The 19,815-nt window shown below is 38.7% G+C and overlaps 2 protein-coding genes across 7 annotated transcripts in view; one reads left to right on the top strand and one right to left on the bottom strand.

Annotated features, from left to right (window-relative positions):
* Positions 1 to 329: 329 nt before the first annotated feature.
* LOC111570376 (cytochrome c oxidase assembly factor 1 homolog) lies at positions 330 to 3,745 on the top strand. Of its 4 annotated transcripts, none has more exons than XM_035949459.2 (6): positions 330 to 438; positions 1,211 to 1,317; positions 1,518 to 1,568; positions 2,008 to 2,159; positions 2,776 to 2,852; positions 3,409 to 3,745. In XM_035949459.2, the coding sequence occupies exons 1-6, from the start codon at positions 350 to 352 to the stop codon at positions 3,542 to 3,544; spliced, it is 612 nt and encodes a 203-aa protein (XP_035805352.1). In that variant the 5' UTR covers positions 330 to 349; the 3' UTR covers positions 3,545 to 3,745. The 4 variants fall into 4 exon arrangements, with proteins under 4 accessions (XP_035805352.1, XP_023128874.2, XP_035805351.1 ...); XM_035949458.2 differs by lacking the exon at positions 330 to 438 and adding an exon at positions 491 to 1,124; XM_023273106.3 differs by lacking the exon at positions 1,518 to 1,568 and having other exon boundaries at positions 335 to 438.
* The window catches only part of LOC111570370 (E3 ubiquitin-protein ligase RNF31-like), a 61,565-nt gene continuing 44,907 nt past the window's right edge, over positions 3,158 to 19,815 (bottom strand). For 2 of the 3 annotated variants that reach the window (XM_023273095.3, XM_055014399.1), the window contains 3 exons: positions 14,778 to 14,874; positions 12,716 to 12,881; positions 3,158 to 7,721 (listed from right to left, as the gene is read on the bottom strand). In XM_023273095.3, coding sequence (XP_023128863.1) covers positions 7,671 to 7,721; positions 12,716 to 12,881; positions 14,778 to 14,874 — 314 coding nt within the window. In that variant the 3' untranslated portion in view covers positions 3,158 to 7,670. The remainder of the gene's footprint in view (positions 7,722 to 12,715; positions 12,882 to 14,777; positions 14,875 to 19,815) is intronic. The other variant, XM_055014398.1, reaches the window with a different exon arrangement.

The following is a 19,815-nucleotide window of genomic DNA, read 5'->3' as shown; positions in this document are numbered from 1 at the left end:
TCTTGTAAGTTTATATATTTCTTTTACTACTCTTTGCACTCTCAGTTCAGCAGCTTATTTTGACCACGACAGTTACACATTAAATCATTTAAAATTTAAACTTCATACAAATAAAGATGATACCTCAACTGCTTTTCAATAGGTCTGACACTGTCCCATAATGAAGGATATGTGGAAATGATTTTAGTTTTTGGTAGAAATCAGAGCGAAAATTATGTGATTTATTGTCAGTAACAATTGCAATTGCTGCAAATAAACTGAACTAAAATAATTTATAAAGAAAATGCCCAAGGTTAATATTAATAACACCATCCTCTTCTTATTTCCTCAGGCACACGCCAAAGTTTTAATGGAGCGCACTCACACCCGATTGGTGACAGTCTGTGTGACCTTTACGGAAGTAAACAAAGCAGAGTCGTCCTGCCAATGGAACACAAGGTGAGAGCATTTTTAGCTGAACAACTACATGTACTTGAAGCTGTAGGGTATGGGTGATAAAGTATAATTTACTGTTCGCTTTTGGTAATAGTCATTAACTCTTACTAAATGCGGAAAACAGAAAATTTGTTCATTTTTATTCATTTTAAGCAAAAAACAAACATCGAGAAAATGGACTCTCTTTTTCATTTTTTTCCCCACTGTCCGACAAGCAAGGGGAGCAAAATACAAAGATTTATATTCGTCAGTTTTATTTCATAAACGCCCCAACTTAAATGAAAGGGTGACCCGGAAGTAACGCTAAACCGTCAAAATAAAAGAGAGAAACGCGTTCGAGCTGTACCGTCAGCACAACAGGCCACTTTGAGAAATACTCTGCTGCCCAAGCTTCTAAAAAAGCTAAATCTAGCTCGTTAATAAAGTGAGATTATTTTAGTTAAAGTGGTATTAATAAACATTTTGGAAACTGTTACACCTACTACATATTTTCTATTCAAATCGAGAACGTCCATACAGTCACCAGCAGTACCATGACATGGTCATGACTGCATTATTGTATGGTGGTGAGTTTGGCTGCCCGATGGTTCCATGGCTCTACTGGTGGTCAGTATGGCAGTTTTCCTGGATGCCATGAAGATCTGCTGGAGTTTGAGCTCTTTTTTTGTAGTTATGAAAACCATTTCATTGTAAATGATTCACAGTACCATATTACAAAATTCACATGAATGTTCCACGTGTATATGTATTTAACATTAATATCATTCTCTGTCAGGAACAAAGCAAAGATGAGGGTTTCGACCAGTCAGCTACAGCAGCTCACTATCTTTACCACAGTGCTGACTGGTGGAGGGGTTGGCACCATGTACTATCTACTTCAGAGTAAGAACAAATGCAAATTTTTTGTCATGAGTTTGATTTTGTGTTGTTTACTTCCTGTTTTATTTGTGCCTTTTCTTCCACCTTTTGTCTGTTTCTGTCCATTTTTTATTGCACTTTTTAGTTTCGTCTGTGTCTTGTGAGCCATGTGTCTTTTGTTTTTGCCTTTGTCAGTTTGTCCTGTTTTTCTACCCTCCTGTCAGATCTCCTGTTGTCCTACCTGAATTCTTCCCCATGTTCCTCATCTGTCTCTGGTGTGTACATTTACTTCTTTGAACCATTTGTGTTTTTTTATTTCTTGCTACAGTTTGTGGCTTTGTTTTCTAGTCTGTATATGAAGTGAATGTGAGCTGTTTTATCCGGGCTTTTGGAAAAAGTGGAGCTTTATAGATTTTAAAATAGCTCTGTATTCCCATGTGTCAACAGCTCACCCGACATATTTACTATATCTTGATTTTTGAGTTCAGTTGCTCACTGTTTAACGGATGGTTCAAATGGTTTCGGCACACAATGTCAACAGAGCCTGAGTAGCCAATGCAGTGATGTTGTCATGAGCCACAACAGTTGTGGCTTAGTTGCTTCTGTATATTGAGGTGCTGAAAAAAAGTTAGAGCAACAATTTTTTGTGGGCAAAACACAGTTAAGTAACATTTTGTTCACTCCCTTGTACCTGTCTGTCCCTTGTACAATTAGAAAAATTTGCTGAGTCAGGCTACCACAAATTGGCTTTGCAGAAGCTGGAATCGTGTCCATTTGCCATGGAGAGCTTGGGGGCTCCTCCTTTAAAAGTTCATAACATCCATCTGACTGACAGAAACAACCGTATAGCTCAGCACACTGCACAGGTACTGTGTTTTAGAAAATCATCAAATGTTGTTATTCAGTTTGTACAATAAATATAAAAATGTATTACCATATCACTGTCAATGATACAAGAGAGGAATGTTGGTAGAAAACTGTTGATCATGTAAGTTAAAACATTTATTTTACCACTCAAATCACTCTCAGATGCTTATTTCTAATGCGACAGCTACACGTTAGAGCTCTGAAACTTCAAACTTGATTTATTTAAATGTGATGTTAAAGAAAAGCATTTAGACCTGACACTGTCCCATAATAGAGGATATGTGGAAGTAACCTTAGTAAAATGAATGTTAATGATTACATCTTTTCTGTAATAAATACCAATAGACTAATCTATTTCAAATAAGTGTTTTCTTAATAGCTGGAGTAGAGGCAATGTTTTTTCTGCATTACCAGCTGAATCCATGTATGGTACAATGCACAGAATGCATAAGAAAGATGGACAATACAACTGAGTGGCTCAAAAAATGCTGACTCCAACACACACCAATTCAATCCCCAAGATAACAGACCATAGAAAGATATTTTTGGTGTTGTAATACTAATGTTCTTCAATGCATAGGCAACAAACTAGTTTCCTCTTGCATTGTGTTGCAGATAAAGATCCCTGTAACTGGGTCAAAAACTGGGGGTTATTTGTATACTTCTTCATTTAGAGACCCCGATACCAACAGGTGAGTACACTGCAGATGATGGTGGAAATTGATTTTTGTTCAGTTTATTGTAACAGCTGTGTGTTACGTAAATAACTGTGGTTCGATTTTCATAGAAATACAGTGCAACATGTAAATGCTCATGTTAACATCCTTGATTGTTCAGCAGATTGATGTGGCATAGTGTCCTTATACAGTTTGGTATTTTACGTAGACTGTAAATGGCGTTTCCCATCTGTGTGGTCAGTGCTTATGTCATACTGCTGTTTTAAACTGTATGAAAAGCTTCTCATTCAGCATCAGTATGAAACACGTGAGAAAGTATGTCTCATGGAAATTTGCTTTATTGACACATTTTGACAAGTAATCATTTGACCCTCTTTAAAACAGTGCATATTAACACAAGTGATGTATTGTAACAACACTACGAGGAAAATTAGCTTTTTCAGCCTTTTATTTCCACATTTCCCAGGCAACCCTGGGATATGTGAAAATCTAATACACTCATAGTTTCTAATACAGCATTGCCAGTTCATGGTTGGCACCATTCCTGATGTGTGTTTGTCCCTCCCTGCAGTTGGAGTCTGAAGCAGGCAGTTCTGAAGCTCAGGGAAGGACAGACCATCGACCTGCTGAATTCTTCACCAGTCGCATCACAAACCCAAGTAGCAGAGAATACGCAGGGTGTAGAGACAGGGGACTGGCATAAATAAGTAGTCATGCTCAAACAGGTCCTGTAAATATATCATAATGCAGACATGTTCTTAAACCCACTCTTGTTTCTATGTGTTTAGTCATTGCTGTTTTAGTAAATACCTCGTCTGAAGTTATGACATCTGTGAAAACTATAATGTGCCCAAGGTCCTGACACGTGAGACCTTGCCAATAAAAATCACTTTGGTGTTGAACATAAATTATCCTCTAGTCAATACCTTTTTTTAGACCAACTGGCAGAAAAAGTTTGTATGTGTGTGCAGTGCAAAAAGCAGGATGCGTCATACAGCAGCACACAGACCTGGGGTTTCACTGACTATATGAACAACTTACTACTTCTTGTGCAAATGTACAGAAAGCACATGAACACACGAAGGCATTTTTGTGACGCCCTGGTGTTTATATAAAACTACACAGACTATCTAGTTTATTCTGCTGTGAGCTTATTGTTTTCAAAAACAAGTGTTTTCAACACTTAATCTCTTAAATTTCCATTACAGAAAAGCATGCTTTGTGTGTGTATTATGGTCTTCAAGCTTTATATAGCTAACAAGATTTCATAATGTAAAATGTCATGGCCTTTTCTTATTTAACTTATTTCCCACTATTTCACCTTATCAGGGCTGTTTCTTACACGTTCCTAACAGTCCAAATCCAACACAGCAGCCGCTGATTCTGTTGCCTTCATTCGGATGGTTTATTGTCACGCAAAACTGAACAACAAACCATTTGAAATTCTACAGTGTGGTCTACTGTAAGGTTAAACACTCTATAGATACCCTTCTACAAATTGTTTTTTTCTGTGTTTGTACAAATAAAACTCAGTCCGACACCTTCATTTGCTCACACCTATTACCTATTCATCATTTAACTAATTGCAATACATCTCAAAATAATTATTCAAAATGTTATTACACACCAACTCATAGGCAAAAGGACTGATTTACCTCACTTCAGTATTTTAGGAAACTGAAGACATAATTTGCAGTTAGCACAAAAAAGTCGTTGCAACATAAGACAAAAATGCTGTAAAGAAAACCCTGAAACAAGACAACAAAAACAATCTTAAATCTGCTTTTAGCTGTGTACTCATGAGCACAGGCCTACTGTTTTAGATCACAGCTAGTTTAAAGCATATACTGTATATAAAGATAGACAGAGTCTTGGTTTCTGGAAAGTAAAGCCAAAGCAGAAATGTCTGCAAATCAGCATTCTTTCTGAAAGCAAGCAGTGGTCGGAGTCTTCTGGCTGCAAAAAGAAGTCAGATTTTATAAACATCTATGAGAAAATCACAGTATTACTTAATTTAATACTTGGTAAGCATTTTCCGTTATTATAATTATGCCTGCACAACATGGAGCTACTGACACCTCCCACAAGAAGCCATTTGGCAGTATCTTGTTAAAAATGTGTAATAAGTCCTTTGTCTTTGAAGGAGAGTTTACTTTGAGCGGGCAGAAAGGAGTCGTTCAACCCTGGTGCCACATTCGTACCTTTGGTATATCAATACTTTGCATGTGTGAGACTGTTACTCTATTAGTATTATAGTTGATCTGCTTTATGTGCAGAGGCTGACCAAAAAACAACAAATCATGACCTCAACGAGTCAATAAAGCATGTATGGCACAGTCATGAAGAAGTCTACCTGTTACATTATTAACATATGCACTCCCCTCCAAAAATATTGGAACAGGGAGGCCAGTTTCTTTATTTTTGCTTGTAGACTGAAAACATTTGGGTTTGACATCAAAAGATGAATATGAGACAAGAGATCAACATTTTAGCTTTTATTTCCAAGCATTTACATCTGGATCTGATACACAATTTTGAAGATAACATTACATTTTTAGGTAAGGAAAAGTATTGGAATAGATAGACTTAAAATAGATTAAAGTGAATAAGGCTTAAAATTTAGTTCCAAATCATTTGCTTGCAATAAGTGCATCAAGCCTGTGCCCCATTGACATCACCAAACTTTTGCATTCTTCTTTTATGATGCTTTTCCAGGCTTTAAATGCATCCTCTTTCAGTTGTTTGAGGGGTTACTCCCGCCAGTCTCCTCTTTAGCACGTAAATGCAGCTCTATAGGGTTTAAGTCTGGAGATTGACTTGGCCAGTCTAAAACCTTCCACTTCTTGCCCCTGATGAACTCCTTTGTTGTTTTGACAGTGTGTTTTGTGTCATTATCTTGATACATGATGAAGGATCTCCCAATCAGTTTGGTTGCATCTTTCTCTAAATTGGCAGACAAAATGTTACTGTAAACTTCTGAGTTAGTTTTGCTGCTGCCATCATGTGCTACATCATCAATAAAGATTAATGAGCCCATCCCAGAAGAAGCCATGCAAGCCCAAGCCATGACATTACCTCCACTGTGTTTCACAGATGAGTTTGTATGTTTGGGATCACAAGCAGATCCTTTCGTTATCCAAACTTTAGCTTCATTACAGATTTCACAATGTTTCTGTCGTCAACTGCTGCTGTTTTCCTTGGTCTACCCGAACAACGTCTGTTACTTAGTACACCAGTGGTTTCTTTCTTCTTCAAGTCATTCCAAATGGCTGCGCTAGCTATGGCCAATGTTTGAGCAATGGCTCTGGTTAATTTTCCATCTTCTCTCAGCTTCACAATTGCTTGTTTTTCACCCACAGACAGCTCTCTGGTTTTCATGTTGGTTACACATCTAACTATAGATGCAGTCTGCAAAGGCAAAATTCAAATCTGACACTGAACGTAGACATTGAACGCTATTTATTGTTTCAATAATCAGTGTAATAGGACACACCAGGGCAACAAAACATACCTGTCAGTCACATGTTCCAATACTTTTGCTCCATGAAAAATGGGTGGGTTCAAACAAAAGATGCTATCTTCTAAGTTTTTATTAGAAGAGCTTTTATTCCCAGGTATTTACATCTGGATCTGATGATCCAGATGTAAATACCTGGAAATAAAAGCTGAAATTTTTATCTATCTTCTCATATTCATTGTTTGATGTCAAACCCAAATGTTTTCAGTCTACAGCAAAAATATAGGAATTGGCCTCACTAGTTTTTGGGGGGGGGAGTGTAATTGGACATCGTACAGAACATAACATGCACTCTGACTGAGTAACTCCTCCAACTGTCATGTGAGTTGGGCCTTTATCTACAGTACCCCATATGACATTCTGCAAACTGATTCTGCTATAAGTGTAAACATGTGCAGTTACAATATTTAACTTTATGCAATGTCAATAAAACAAAACAGTGCTAAATGTTCATTACAGGCAAATTCATGGCAATGCAATTTTAGGACTGCTGCAAGTATTATGGTGTCACTGTTTCATGAAGTGAAACTAGTGAGTTTGGCAGATATCTTAGGTTTAACTTAGGCTTCCTGGTTAGCTGTTGCACTGCAAATCTGCTCCAGTTCAGTTGATGAGATCAAATCCTGTCAACAGCCCAGCCACTGACCAATCACATCCATGACTGTGCCTACAGGATCTTGACAGGGCCAAAAATACTGAGTTTACAACAACAGAAACATTTTCATTTATTACCAGAATTACTTGCCTCCTCAGTACTTTCCCTGGTAAGAGCATCTAGATTTAAACAACAGTTGAACTAATCATTGAACTGTACTGACTGGTACTGATTTCCTAGATTATTCAAAGTGCAAATTTCTGACCAAATCGATCTTCTCAAGAACAGGCAATTTCATGTTTTCCATGAAAACTCACACTTTTTTTTATTCATGTGCTAATATAATTTCACAAGGCTTTTCTAATCATCAATTAGCCTTTCAATGTGATTAGCTAATATAATGTACCATTAGAACACAGGAGTGATGGTTGCTGGAAATGGTTCTATTTTAAAACACTGGATGATAATTTGAGAAAAAGGTAACAGCAAAGCCTCATTATGTTTAAAAAATTTACTTTTTATCGGCGCTGTTACCACAGTCTACAGATATCTAATTTGACAGTGAGTCACTGATCAAGTGAAACCAAAAGTACTCAGACAGAGCAAATATTAGCTAACAATAGATACAAAACCTGAAGGACACTGTTGCTATCTTGTCTTGTGTTGCTGGGTTTTAAGTTGAAAGTTCAACATACTTGCAGCAGCAGGAAACAGGCATTTATTATTTCTTGCGTGGCACCTTTTCACCAAGTGGCACTTCATCCATCAGTTTCTGAAGAGAAACAATGGGGATATTACTGTATCAATATTAAATATGTTCCATATAAATTCACACACTTTTTTCTAAACTTCTCCACCTCAACATTGCTATTTTTTTCTTTCTGAAGGTGGAAGATGAATTAGTATGATGGAGAATTCCACATATTTGAGCCACAGGGAAGCTAAATAATAGGTACTGGCTGGTGACTTGTCCAGGGTGTCCCCTGTCTTCGCCCTAAGTCAGCTGGGATAGGCTCCAACCCCTCTGTGACCCTACAGAGGATTACGTGGTATATAAATAATGGATGGATTTAAAGGTATATGCTATTAATGACAGATTTTTATCCTTAGGAGAGGAATCTGGAAGTTTCTTAGGGCCGACTGTTCAACATACGGTAACTCATGGCCAGATATTTCATAGCTCCTACTCTAATCAAGTGCGGTGTAGCATTACCCATATATAAAAAATTTAGCTTTAGCTGAGGCAAAATTGAAAAAATAAGCTGAAGCAAGATAAAGATAATGAAAGTAGAATAAGATGTGTGGACCCCAAGATAAATGGAGTTAGGTTTAATGTGAGCAAAGAATGTGCACCGAATAGGAATAAACCTGACTTACTCTACAGAGGAAATAAAATGATGGGAGACATAGTATATCTGTTAGCATTGGCTGCCTTCACCCTACTGCCTTGGCACACTACAGCACAGAAGATGACAAATGATAATAAACATCTGCAGCATGGATCTGCAGATGTTGAAAGATCTCAGCATCCTGAGAAAAAACAGGTCTGTACTTTCTTGTACAGAGCCTCCATGTTACAGTTTTTCTTGATTGATAAGACACTAAATTCCATTCACTGCACACAGCCACCAACTGACTACACACATTTCTCAAAAACAGGACTCTGGTGTCAAAACCTTGAAGTATTCATGGTTTGCACAGTTTCCAAAACTCTTACACTCTTTTTGCAAAAGACTGAACACGTTTTTTGCTCATTTGAACGCACTTTTCAGTCATAGCACACATTTTTGAAAAAGTGAACACTGGGAAGCAGAATAGGGACACTGTTCCAACAATGCTGTCACAATTAAGACACAACAGGTCAAAGCTGAAAACACTATAAAACCTGCTGGGAAACAGCATTAGCTGTTCAGAATGTAATCTGTTGTTAAGGCCAGCAGAGGGTAAGGATGGTGCATAAAGTAAATTGTTTCACGTTTATTGTGGTTTACTTTACATGGCATGTAAATGTTGTTTGTCCCTTCAATGACATGTCTATACTGGAACAATACAAGCAGTCAGAAATGTTCTGAGAATACTGTAAAAAATCTAATGCAAAAAAAAAAAAAAAAAATCTAATGGTTCACAAGTGCTTGTAAAATTACAGAAAGTGTACATGACTGACTTTTTCTATGTTTTGTATGCATTTGTTCCAGAGATTTTTTCAATTGGATTCTGATGATAGGCCACATGAATGCATCTGGGACAACGTTAGTGTTCATAGAGAACTACTGATTCGAGAATGGTTCAATATGAACCCTCAAGTTATTGTTGTTTTTCTGCCTCCATATTCTCCCTTTTTGAATCCTATAGAAGAATTCTTCTCTACTTGGAGGTGGAAGGTATATGAGCGGCAGCCATACTTTGGGAAAATCTATTGCAATCAGTGGCTTTGGCATGTGTTGATGTTTCTGTTGATGCATGTCAGGGCTGGATCAGACACACTAGGTCTTTCTTTCCACGTTGCCTGAGCAGAGAAAACATAGCTGGTGATGTTGATGAGGTCCTGTGGTCTGACCAGGCTGAAAGAATAGATGCAGACGTGGTGTAAATATTTGCATACTGTACTGTGTACAATAGAGTGCTGTATTTTTTGTCTAACATTATTTTTATTTTATAATGTACAGTCAGGCACTGCAATGGCCCCATCTGAGTCATTTATAGGATGCATTTGTGTTAAAGTTGTCATTTTTGAGGACTGTATAATTTTTTTATACTTAATGTTTAAACACAGTGAGAGAAGAGTGTTTTGTATTTAGCAGTGCAGTATCTTATTTACTTCATGTGTGCTAATTTTGAAAACAAAGTTCAAATTTTGACAATAAAGTGCGCTTTTGACACAAGTGTGCAGTGCTTTGCGAATTGTGTCCTAATACAGTTTTTCTCAATTGATAAGACACTGTTCGTGAAAAATAGCACACATTTCCAACACACTGCACACTGTTTTTTGTTTTTTTTAATTTGAACACAAATTTATTTATTTTTTTTGATGGCAAGAGATTTTCCCGAATGTATGGCTGCCACTCATATACCTTCCACCTCCAAGTAGAGAAGAATTCTTCTATAGGATTCAGAAAGGGAGAATATGGTGGCAGAAAAACAACAACAACCTGAGGGTTTATATCGAACCATTCCCGAATCAGTAGTCTTCTGTGAAAGCGAACATTGTCCCAGACAACAGCAAAAACTGTGTCTTCTTGCCAAACGCCCTGCTGCACGCGTGTCAGTAGGCCCTCGCCAAGTCCATCTAGGAAAGTCAACAAATGCTGGGTGTTCTATGGTCCCAGAACCGCATGATGGTCAATTACTCCATGATCGCTTATTGCAGCACAGAGGGTTACGTTGACCCTACGCTGACCCTACGCTGACCTGGACGTTGACTATAGCCTGTTGTCCAATGATGTTTCTCCCTCTTCTCCTCCTCTTGGCCAGGTTGAAACCAGCCTCATCCACATAGATGTATTCATGTGTATCATCAGAATCCAACTGAAAAACTCTCTGGAACAAACGCACACCAAACAGAGAAAAAGTCAGTCATGTACACGTTCTGTAATTTTACTAGCACTTGTGAACCACAATTATGCATTAGAATTTTTACAGCATTCTCACAGCATTTCTGACTGCTTGTATTGTTCCAGTATAGACATGGCACTGAAGTGACAAACAACATTTACATACCATGTAAAGTGGTCCAGGATCAAGTGCATAGTCAGGTCCAGGTTCTGGTTCTGGTCGTGGTCTGGGTCGTCCACGTCCTCTTCTTCCAGCATGACCTCTTGCTCCTCTGACATCCATTCTGAACAGCTAATTCTGCTTCCCAGCAGGTTTTATAGTGTGCACTTCATTGGAAAAACTGTTTTCAGTTTTGACCTGTTGTGTTTTAATTGTGACAGCAGTGTTGGAACAGTGTCCCAATTCTGCTTCCTAGTGTTCACTTTTTGAAAAATTTGTGCTATGAGTGAAAAAGTGTGTTCAAATGAGCAAAAAACGTGTTCGGTCTTTTGCAAAAAGAGTGCAAGAGTTTTGGAAACTGTGTGCAAACCATGAATAGTGTCCAAAATTTTGACAGCAGAGTCCTGTTTTTGAGAAATGTGTGTAGTCAGTTGGTGGCTGTGTGCAGTGAATGGAATTTAGTGTCTTATCAACTGAGAAAAATTGTAAAGAAAATAGAGTGCAGTGTTTTGAGAAATGTGTGCTATTTTTTTAGGAACAGTGTCTTATCAATAGAGAAAAACTGTATTAGTCCAGACCAGCTTATTATCTATGTGGACACTGAGGTGCTAATAATCCTCGACAAAATCCACCTCTGCACCCTTTAGGATGATGCGGTCTGGATTAATCCTGTAGCTCCTGAAATCCAACACTCTTTTTAACACTCCACAAACCTGTCCACTACACTCCTGTACTTAGAATCTTGTCCCCTGCTGATACAGCCCACCATGGCAGAGTCATCAAAAACTTCTGCTGATGGTGGAACTGTGAGATGTATCTGAAGCCAGAGGTGTAGAGAGTAAACAGAGAGTAAACAGAGGGAGACAGGATCATCCCCTGAGGTGCACTCATGCTGTTCACTATTGTGTCTGGCACAGTGATCTGGCCAGGGTGACCCCTGCCTTTGCCCTAAGTCAGCTGGGATAGACTCCTACAGAAACCATACAGAGAATTAAGCAGTGATGGATGTATTTATGTACTATTGTAATTTGGTAAATCATCTCCCACTGGCTCTAATATTTGGGATTTTTCCATTACATACGTAAGCCTTAAAAACATTAAAAAGTATTATAGATTGAATCAGGTGTAGTGGGATGGGAAAAAATAATGAGGCAAAAATGACGAATGAGAAGAAGTGTTCTAAAATCAGTAGCAGAGTTAGTATAATAACTGTGATAATTGCTATCATACTATAATAACTAACATGAAGCTACTTATTATAGTTTGGTCCCCAATGACAAAAATACAACAGCTGGAGGTGCAGCAGGAGCTGTGACACACAGCTCATGCAGGCAATGAGTTTGACTTACACCTTCAGAGGATATACTTATATTGTAATCATAGATCAACATCCATAATCATGCCTCTTAACTCCTTAATTTGCCAGAGAATCACAGTACAAGTTTTCTTCAGCATTAGCATGACAGTTGTCAGCACATCCATTGTTTTTATCTGAGTGGGGGGCCAAAGTGCAAGTCTTTGTAAACTTTTGCTAAGGTCCTCTAGGAAATCTCAGCATAAATCTCAAAATATGAACAGACAGCTTTAAAATCTGTTGATCATCGTAAAGTGAATATGATTCACCCTGACAGGAATACAAATGTTTGAGCCAAATTGTATCATAATCCATTTAATAGATGTTGAGACATCTCATTAATAGATGAAGAAATTTGTGTCTTTTCTTTACATATATCAACTATACATCCAATCTTCTTGAAACCTGGTGGGTGTATTGGAAACCCAAGGAAGTACAATGTCAAGGTGGAAGTTGTTTGGATGAACAGCAGCCAACATCTATGATGGCAAAGGGAAGTGTATAATATACATGATGTATATCACGTTTGACAGTGGGCACTGTGCTGTTTTTACGCAAATAAGCAATACTGGGACATACTCTGAACAACACTGTTTGTACTTAACACAACAAAAAAATATCTACATCTGAACAAAAGGTGGCTAGCATAGTGAAAAACATAAGATCACATCAGTCATACATATATATACACACACACTTACTTCGAGCAGTCTGCAGTAGTAGGTGAAAGTGTCTTCTCCATCCCTGTGGGCGTCATCCACTTTGTATCTCTTGCAAGCCAGCAGCAGCTCAGTTGAGCTGTAGAGGGGGGCGGGGTCGATGGAGTAACTGTTGATCAAGCTGACCAGATACTCCCGGTAATGCTTCCTGGATACCGGTACACCAAGACATTAGCATTATCATACAGCAGAGCATGGTGACGTGTTGCTATTGCTGACAATAAAACTGAATAATTGTGAAGCAGCTGAAAGGACAGCATGAGATTCTATGATGCTACCCCCTTATTGGAAAATTGTGACTTATTTTACAGCCTAGTTAATTTTTTGTAGCTTTGGCCATTATTTACATAGGTTATGTACACATCTCACATACAGTAAGGTCTTTAAGTAAATTCATCTTCTGTCTAATTACAGTGACTATAAAAAGTATAAACTCCCCTTGGAAGTTTTTACCTTTTATGGTTTTTCAACATTGAATTGTGTTCCATATAATTTGGCATTTTTTAAAAAAGAATTTAGGAAAAGGTGATACCATGTGAAAAGAATTTTCTACAAAGCAAAGAGAATTGATTAAAAGTAGAAAACTTAAAATAAGTGATTGCTCAAGTATTTACTCGCTTCAAGTCAATGCTTAGGACTGTATGGTGCACTGTTGCCTCACAGCTAGAAGATCCAGCCTGGGCCTGGGGTCTTTCTGCATGGAGTTTGCATGTTCCTGTGCATGTGTGGTTTCTCGTCATGTGCTCCAACTTCCTCCCACATTCCAAAAACATGCTGCGGTTAATTGATGACTCTAGAATTGCCCGTAGGTGTGAATATGAGTGTGCTTGGTTGTCTGTCTCCCTATGTAGCCCTGTGATAGACTGGTGACCTGTCCAGGTTGATCGAAGTCAATACTTAGTAGATGCACCTTTGACTGCAGTTACAACACTGAGTCTGCATGGATAGATCTCAATGAGCCTTGCATATCTGGATGTTGACATTTTACCCTATTGCTCTTTTTAAAAGTGCTCAAGTTTTGTATTACACTTGGATCATGAGTGAAAAGCACGTTTGAGACCAGCCACAAATTCCCAGTTGGACTGAATTCTTGGCACTGACTCGGCTGCTCAAGAACATTTACCATTAAAACATTTGTGTTGACTAAATGCTCTGGGTTATTGTCTTGCTGGCAAGCAGATATTTTCCAGAGTCTCAGTTCTCATCCCTACATCATGATTCTGCCAAACCATACTTCACAGTGGGAATGGTGTGTTTGTGAGGATGTGCAGTGTTTGGTGTCGTCAACATAGCATCTATTTTGAATTAGATGAATTACTCTGAAGAGAGCAAAATCCTATTTTACAATTTATATTTTAAATTTATTGATATTTGTAGAATTCTGTTTTGATTTTTACATAAAAGGATCTTTTTCTTAGTAGATTTTTGTCAAAAAGACCAATTAAATTGAAAATGATCCAGTGTTGAAAAGCAATAAAAAAAGGGGGAAACTTCCTGTGGGGTGCATCCTTTCTATTGGTGCTGACGCATCCTTTCAGGTATTTGTAATAGCGGACACAAGACTACACAGTGATGGCGCTAAAGATGCTAGTCAAACCTGACAGGTTAAATGCTGGGCTACTACCACAACAGGTTTAGATCTCACACAGATCTCACCAGCTTTTGATACAGGTTGTTTTCTGTGGTGAGTTTGTATGCTCTTTTAAAGGTCCTGAGTACCGAGTAGCCAGTTTAAATGAATTCTAATATAGTGATGTATCTAGTTTGTTTGCTATGTCATCTCACTAATAAATGAAGGAATCTGTATGTCTGTTCTTTGCCTTTTGCAACAACTATTTGTTGTTGTCACATCATTTGGCACATTGGGCAGGTATATTGCTGGGCTCCCGCGACATTCAGTGTCAAGCTGAAAGTTATTCAGGTGAGTGGTTGGTCATTTCTTGGCAAAAAGTGTTAAGCAAAAGCTTGGATAAACTGTTAAGCCTCCACAGCAAACCTGTGGTGGATGGTAAGAGCAAATAACCCTGTAAGAAAGCCATCATACTCGCAGAGTCCAGCATGTCCAGGTTGGGTTTGAGCTCCACAGGCTGAATCTGGCTGCTGCCCTCCCTCATCCTTTTGTTCTATTACTCCACAAAGTCCTGAAAAAAGAAAGGGAAGAGGTTATAGTACAAGAAAAAAAAAAAGGAGTAAATGAGACACAAATTAATATAGACTAAAAACTCTTAAAAAACCAAATGCTTAGGAAAGGATATTATGCAAACTATATTTTTTAGACATATTTTTACTGCCAGGGTTTATTTCACTGCTTGAGTTTAAAATTAGACTATTATAATTAGGAATGAAAATTCAATTCAATTCAATTCAATTTTATTTATATAGCGCCAATTACAGTCAAATTGTCTCGAGACGCTTTACAGAACCCATATGCCTGACCCCCAGAGCAAGCCAAAAGGCGACAGTGGCGAGGAAAACACCCTTTTAACAGGGAAAAAAACCTCGAGCAGAACCCGGCTCTAATGTGGGGGGACCCATCTGCCTGCTGGCCGGGCGGGTTGAGAGGGACAGAAGAAGTAGAGAGGTAGAGATAGAGGGGTAGAGGTAGAGATAGAGGGATACAGATAGAGGGGTAGAGATAGAGAGGTGGGGGGGTGGGACACAAGGACCATAAAACACAGCCACACATCTGAAGCATCCAGCATCCAGCTCTGGGACCAGGGACACTCGGAGAAAGGACACAGAAAGAAACAGAGTGAATGTAATGCAATAATGGTATATATAGTAAATACATAGGTAGTTAGAGAAGGGCTCAGTGCATCCAGAGAGGTTCCCCAGCAGCCTAGGCCTATAGCAGCATAACTAGGGGCAAACTAAAGGGACGTCAAGAGGGGAAGTCAGTTGTGCAAATGAAAACACCAGCTCACCCCGTCAGGGTCACCCAGTCAGCCCTAACTATAAGCTTTGTCGAAAAGGAAGGTTTTAAGCCTGGTCTTAAAAGTAGAGAGGGTGTCCGCCTCCCGAACCCAAACTGGGAGCTGGTTCCACAGGAGAGGTGCCTGATAACTAAAGGCTCTGCCTCCCATTCTACTTTTAGAGATTCGAGGAACAACAAGTAAGCCTGCAGTCTGAGAGCGAAGAGTTCTGCTAGGATAATATGGTACTATCAGATCTTTAAGATATGATGGAGATTGGTTGTTAAGAGCTTTATATGTCAGAAGAAGGATTTTGAATTCTATTCTAGATTTAACAGGGAGCCAATGAAGAGAAACCAATATAGGAGAAATATGATCTCTCTTGCTAACTCCCGTCAGTACTCTGGCTGCAGCGTTTTGGATCAGCTGTAGATGTTTCAGAGAGCTATTGGGACAACCTGATAATAAGGAATTACAGTAGTCAAGCCTAGAAGTAACAAATGCATGGACTAGTTTTTCTGCATCACTCTGAGACAGGATGTTCCTGATTTTCACAATATTTCTCAGGTGGAAAAAGGAAGTCCTACAGATTTGTTTTATGTGCGAGTTAAAGGACATGTCCTGGTCAAAGATAACACCGAGGTTCCTCACAGTAGTACTGGAGGCCAATGTAATGCCATCCAGAGTAACTATATGCTTTGAAAGCAATTCTCTAAGATGTTTGGGGCCAAATACAATGACTTCAGTCTTGTCTGAATTTAGTAGTAAGAAATTATAGGTCATCCAGGTCTTTATGTCCTTAAGACAATCTTGCAGTCTCGCTAGCTGATTAGTTTCATTTGGCTTCATAGATAAATACAATTGAGTGTCGTCAGCATAACAATGGAAATTAATACAGTGCTTCCTAATAATGTTGCCTAAGGGAAGCATGTATAATGTGAACAGTATTGGTCCTAAGACAGAACCCTGAGGAACTCCATGATTAACCCTAGTATGCTCAGAAGAGTCATTGTTGACATGCACAAACTGGAACCTGTCTGATAAGTAGGATTTAAACCAGTCCAGTGCTGTCCCTTTAATGCCAATAGAATGTTCTAGTCGCTGTAATAAAAGTTTGTGGTTGATTGTATCGAATGCTGCACTAAGGTCCAATTAAATAAGTATAGAGACCAGTCCATTATCTGACGCTATGAGAAGGTCATTAGTAACTTTCACCAGAGCTGTTTCTGTGCTATGATGCACTCTGAAGCCTGACTGAAACTCTTCAAACAGGCTATTCCTTTGTAAATGTTCATATAATTGATTTGCAACTGTTCTTTCCAGAATTTTAGAGAGAAATGGGAGGTTGGAAATTGGTCTATAGTTGGCTAAAACATCTGGATCTAGAGTGGGCTTTTTAAGTAAAGGTTTGATTACAGCAACCTTAAAAGCCTGTGGTACATAACCTGTTACTAGAGAGAGATTAATCAGATCTAACATTGAGGAATTAATTAAAGGTAAAGCCTCCTTGAACAGTCTAGTTGGGATAGGATCTAAAAGACATGTTGATGGTTTGGATGTAGAAACTATTGAAATGAGTTCAGAGAGATGTATGGGGGTGAAAAATTCTAAATATCCATCTGGTCTTACAGCCAATTCTAAAGTATCAAGTAAGGGGAGGACCACTATTTTCACAAATGATAAGCTCTCACAGAAAATGCTATGGAAGACAACTTGGCCCACTGTAAGTAGAAAGAATCAAATAGAAGTCTGAAGAAAAAAAACTCAGAAAGAGTGATTAAAATTAGAATCAGAAAAACTGAATTCTGAGTTTGTAGTTTAAAACATGGGTGCCTGTACAGTACCGTTTTCACTTTGGGTAATGCAGGAGAAAATGTTGAGTTTAACTGAGTTTTTGCAAGTTCAAAGGGTCCCAGAGGACACCACTTCATTAATTAATGAATCAAATGCAAGGTTAATTACTCGCAAGAGTGCGGTCTTGAAAGTGACATCACGTCAAGCACCCAAGCTCACGTCAGAGAGTCAGAGGAGTGTCGTCTTGGAAAAACAGGGCAGCGACTTAACGGAGAAAAGGTAGACATATTAGTGTCCTATTCGCACGGGATTAGTATTACCTCGGGACCAATGGTGATTTGTAATAACTGTGGAGAATGTCTGTGATCTTAATCCAGTGCGAATGCGGCATGTCTGTAATTTGTAAAGTAAAAATTCCACCACAAATTAACTACCATATTTCGCCAAACACCAACGTCCTGTGATAATACTAGCCCGTGCAAATCTGCATCTCAGTGATTGGGGGGTATTTTAGTTGTATTTTTTTTTTTATTGTGCACCTTTTTCTATCTCCTTCCCAGTTGAACTATGGAGGCTGCGGTGGAAATTATTGACAGTATTTTAGGTGCAAATACAGGAGTAGGCCTATACACAACAGGCCTATGGACCTTTCGTAGAAACGGCAAAATCTGATCAACAAGAAGAGGGAAATTTCGGAGGATATGGAGATGAATGACATGCGTAGCAGCATGCGGTAAGAAACATTTTTCTAGCTGTATCTTTCAACAGGCTTAATACAAATGCCCTGACAGCCCCTTATCCTCAAGTCACGTTGCTACTTTGACATTGTTTATTGTTGCTATGATGACTACATACCATATTAAAAGTGATCGTTTTAACCCGAACCACAAGCTTTCCATAAACCTAACAAAGTGGTTTTTGTGCCTAAACCTAACGAGACTCTAACAATAGCATTGTTACATCATAGGCTTATAACAATGACATATAGGCCTAAGGCTTTTGGAAAGCACAAATTATGTTGTCCTGGCGACACTGTTGGTTCAGCATGTAATAGACAGAGCAGGTATCACACTGTATTCTGTGACAACAGTGGATGTTGTGACATGCACAGATTTGACATCATATCCGGGCTGTACTGTCAGTAAATTCGAGTAAAATATAGACTTCGCTTATCCTATGCGAATGCACTGCAATAAACACAGACGTGGGGGGGTAATTCACAAATAACCAGAGATCCCCAGGTAATACCAGGCCCATGCGAATAGTACATTATTAGCTTAAGATAACTCATTATCTCATAATAGATTTTACAAGTTAAATAGACATTTGCAAAATATTGATGGTCAGCTACGTAACATATCGGTAGCTTAAGTTAATTGGGCCCAGTGCCAACTCAGTGTCGCTAACGTGAGTAAACTAATTGATAGCATTACATCTACATGCCATGATGTAACTGCTGACTGCATTTTCAGATGAGCTTGTTCAAATATTTCTCTAAGAAGAGAAAGACACCTAATGAAGATGATGCTAGTCAGGTATCAATAGCCTTTTACTGACTCATAAATGATGATGGTTAGGTAAAAAATTGTGTTCACACTTGTAATCATATGTGATGTGAGTGTAAATTATCTAACGTTAATGTTTTATGTAATCGTATAAGACAAGTAACATTAGACAGGGAGGAGCAGTGGAATGAAGTGAGGGAGAGCAGAGTACAGCAGGAAGAGAGCCAAGTGATGCTGCAGGAGAGAGATAAGAGTAGACGAGAAAAACCTAAAGGGAAACACAGGCTATCAGACTGGGACCCGAAATGGGTTGAAAAAAATAGCTGCAGGGAGTTCACCTTGCAGCATGTAAGCTGCTGAGCATCAGCGGGCTCCCTCTCAGAGAATTTCCGTACAACAGAGCCTTAGAGCTCTTCTATAAAAAACCCAGACAAATTATGTGTTCTGAGCCTGGATGGAAACTTTGCCACTAATTCTACAGCCCCATCAATAAATTCTTAATTATTGTTTTTATTTTTATTTATCTAATTTTATTGTTTTATTTATTTTATTTTTACATCGAGCCTTTAAAAAGCCATTTTCAACTGGCCATTCAATAAATAAGTTGTAGAAGTAAAATCTGCAGTCAAGTGTCATTTGTTTACGCTGCCACGACTCCCCAGAGAGCCTGCCCTCGCTGCTGAAAAAATCCTAGAGGAAACACCGCATCTCATCCCGAACCATCTAGATTGGGTTTAGGTCCGATGACTGTGGAGGCCTGGTTATCTGACGCAGCACTCCATCACTCTCCCTCTTGGTCAAATAGCACTTACACAGCCTGGAGGTGTGGTTGGGGTCAATTGTCTTCTTGAAAAACAAAAGACAAACTAAA

This window comes from Amphiprion ocellaris, chromosome 10 (assembly GCF_022539595.1).
Source record: "Amphiprion ocellaris isolate individual 3 ecotype Okinawa chromosome 10, ASM2253959v1, whole genome shotgun sequence".
NCBI classification, from domain to species: Eukaryota; Metazoa; Chordata; class Actinopteri; family Pomacentridae; genus Amphiprion; species Amphiprion ocellaris.
This window is presented reverse-complemented; position numbering and strand designations above follow the sequence as displayed.

Coding starts and splice junctions, on each gene's coding strand:
- LOC111570376 (XM_035949458.2), top strand. CDS start 1,027: ATGGCTCTACTGGTGGTCAGTATGGCAGTTTTCCTGGATGCCATGAAG. Junction 1,318..1,517: donor CATGTACTATCTACTTCAGA/GTAAGAACAAAT, acceptor CCCTCCTGTCAG/ATCTCCTGTTGTCCTACCTG. Junction 2,853..3,408: donor AGAGACCCCGATACCAACAG/GTGAGTACACTG, acceptor CCCTCCCTGCAG/TTGGAGTCTGAAGCAGGCAG.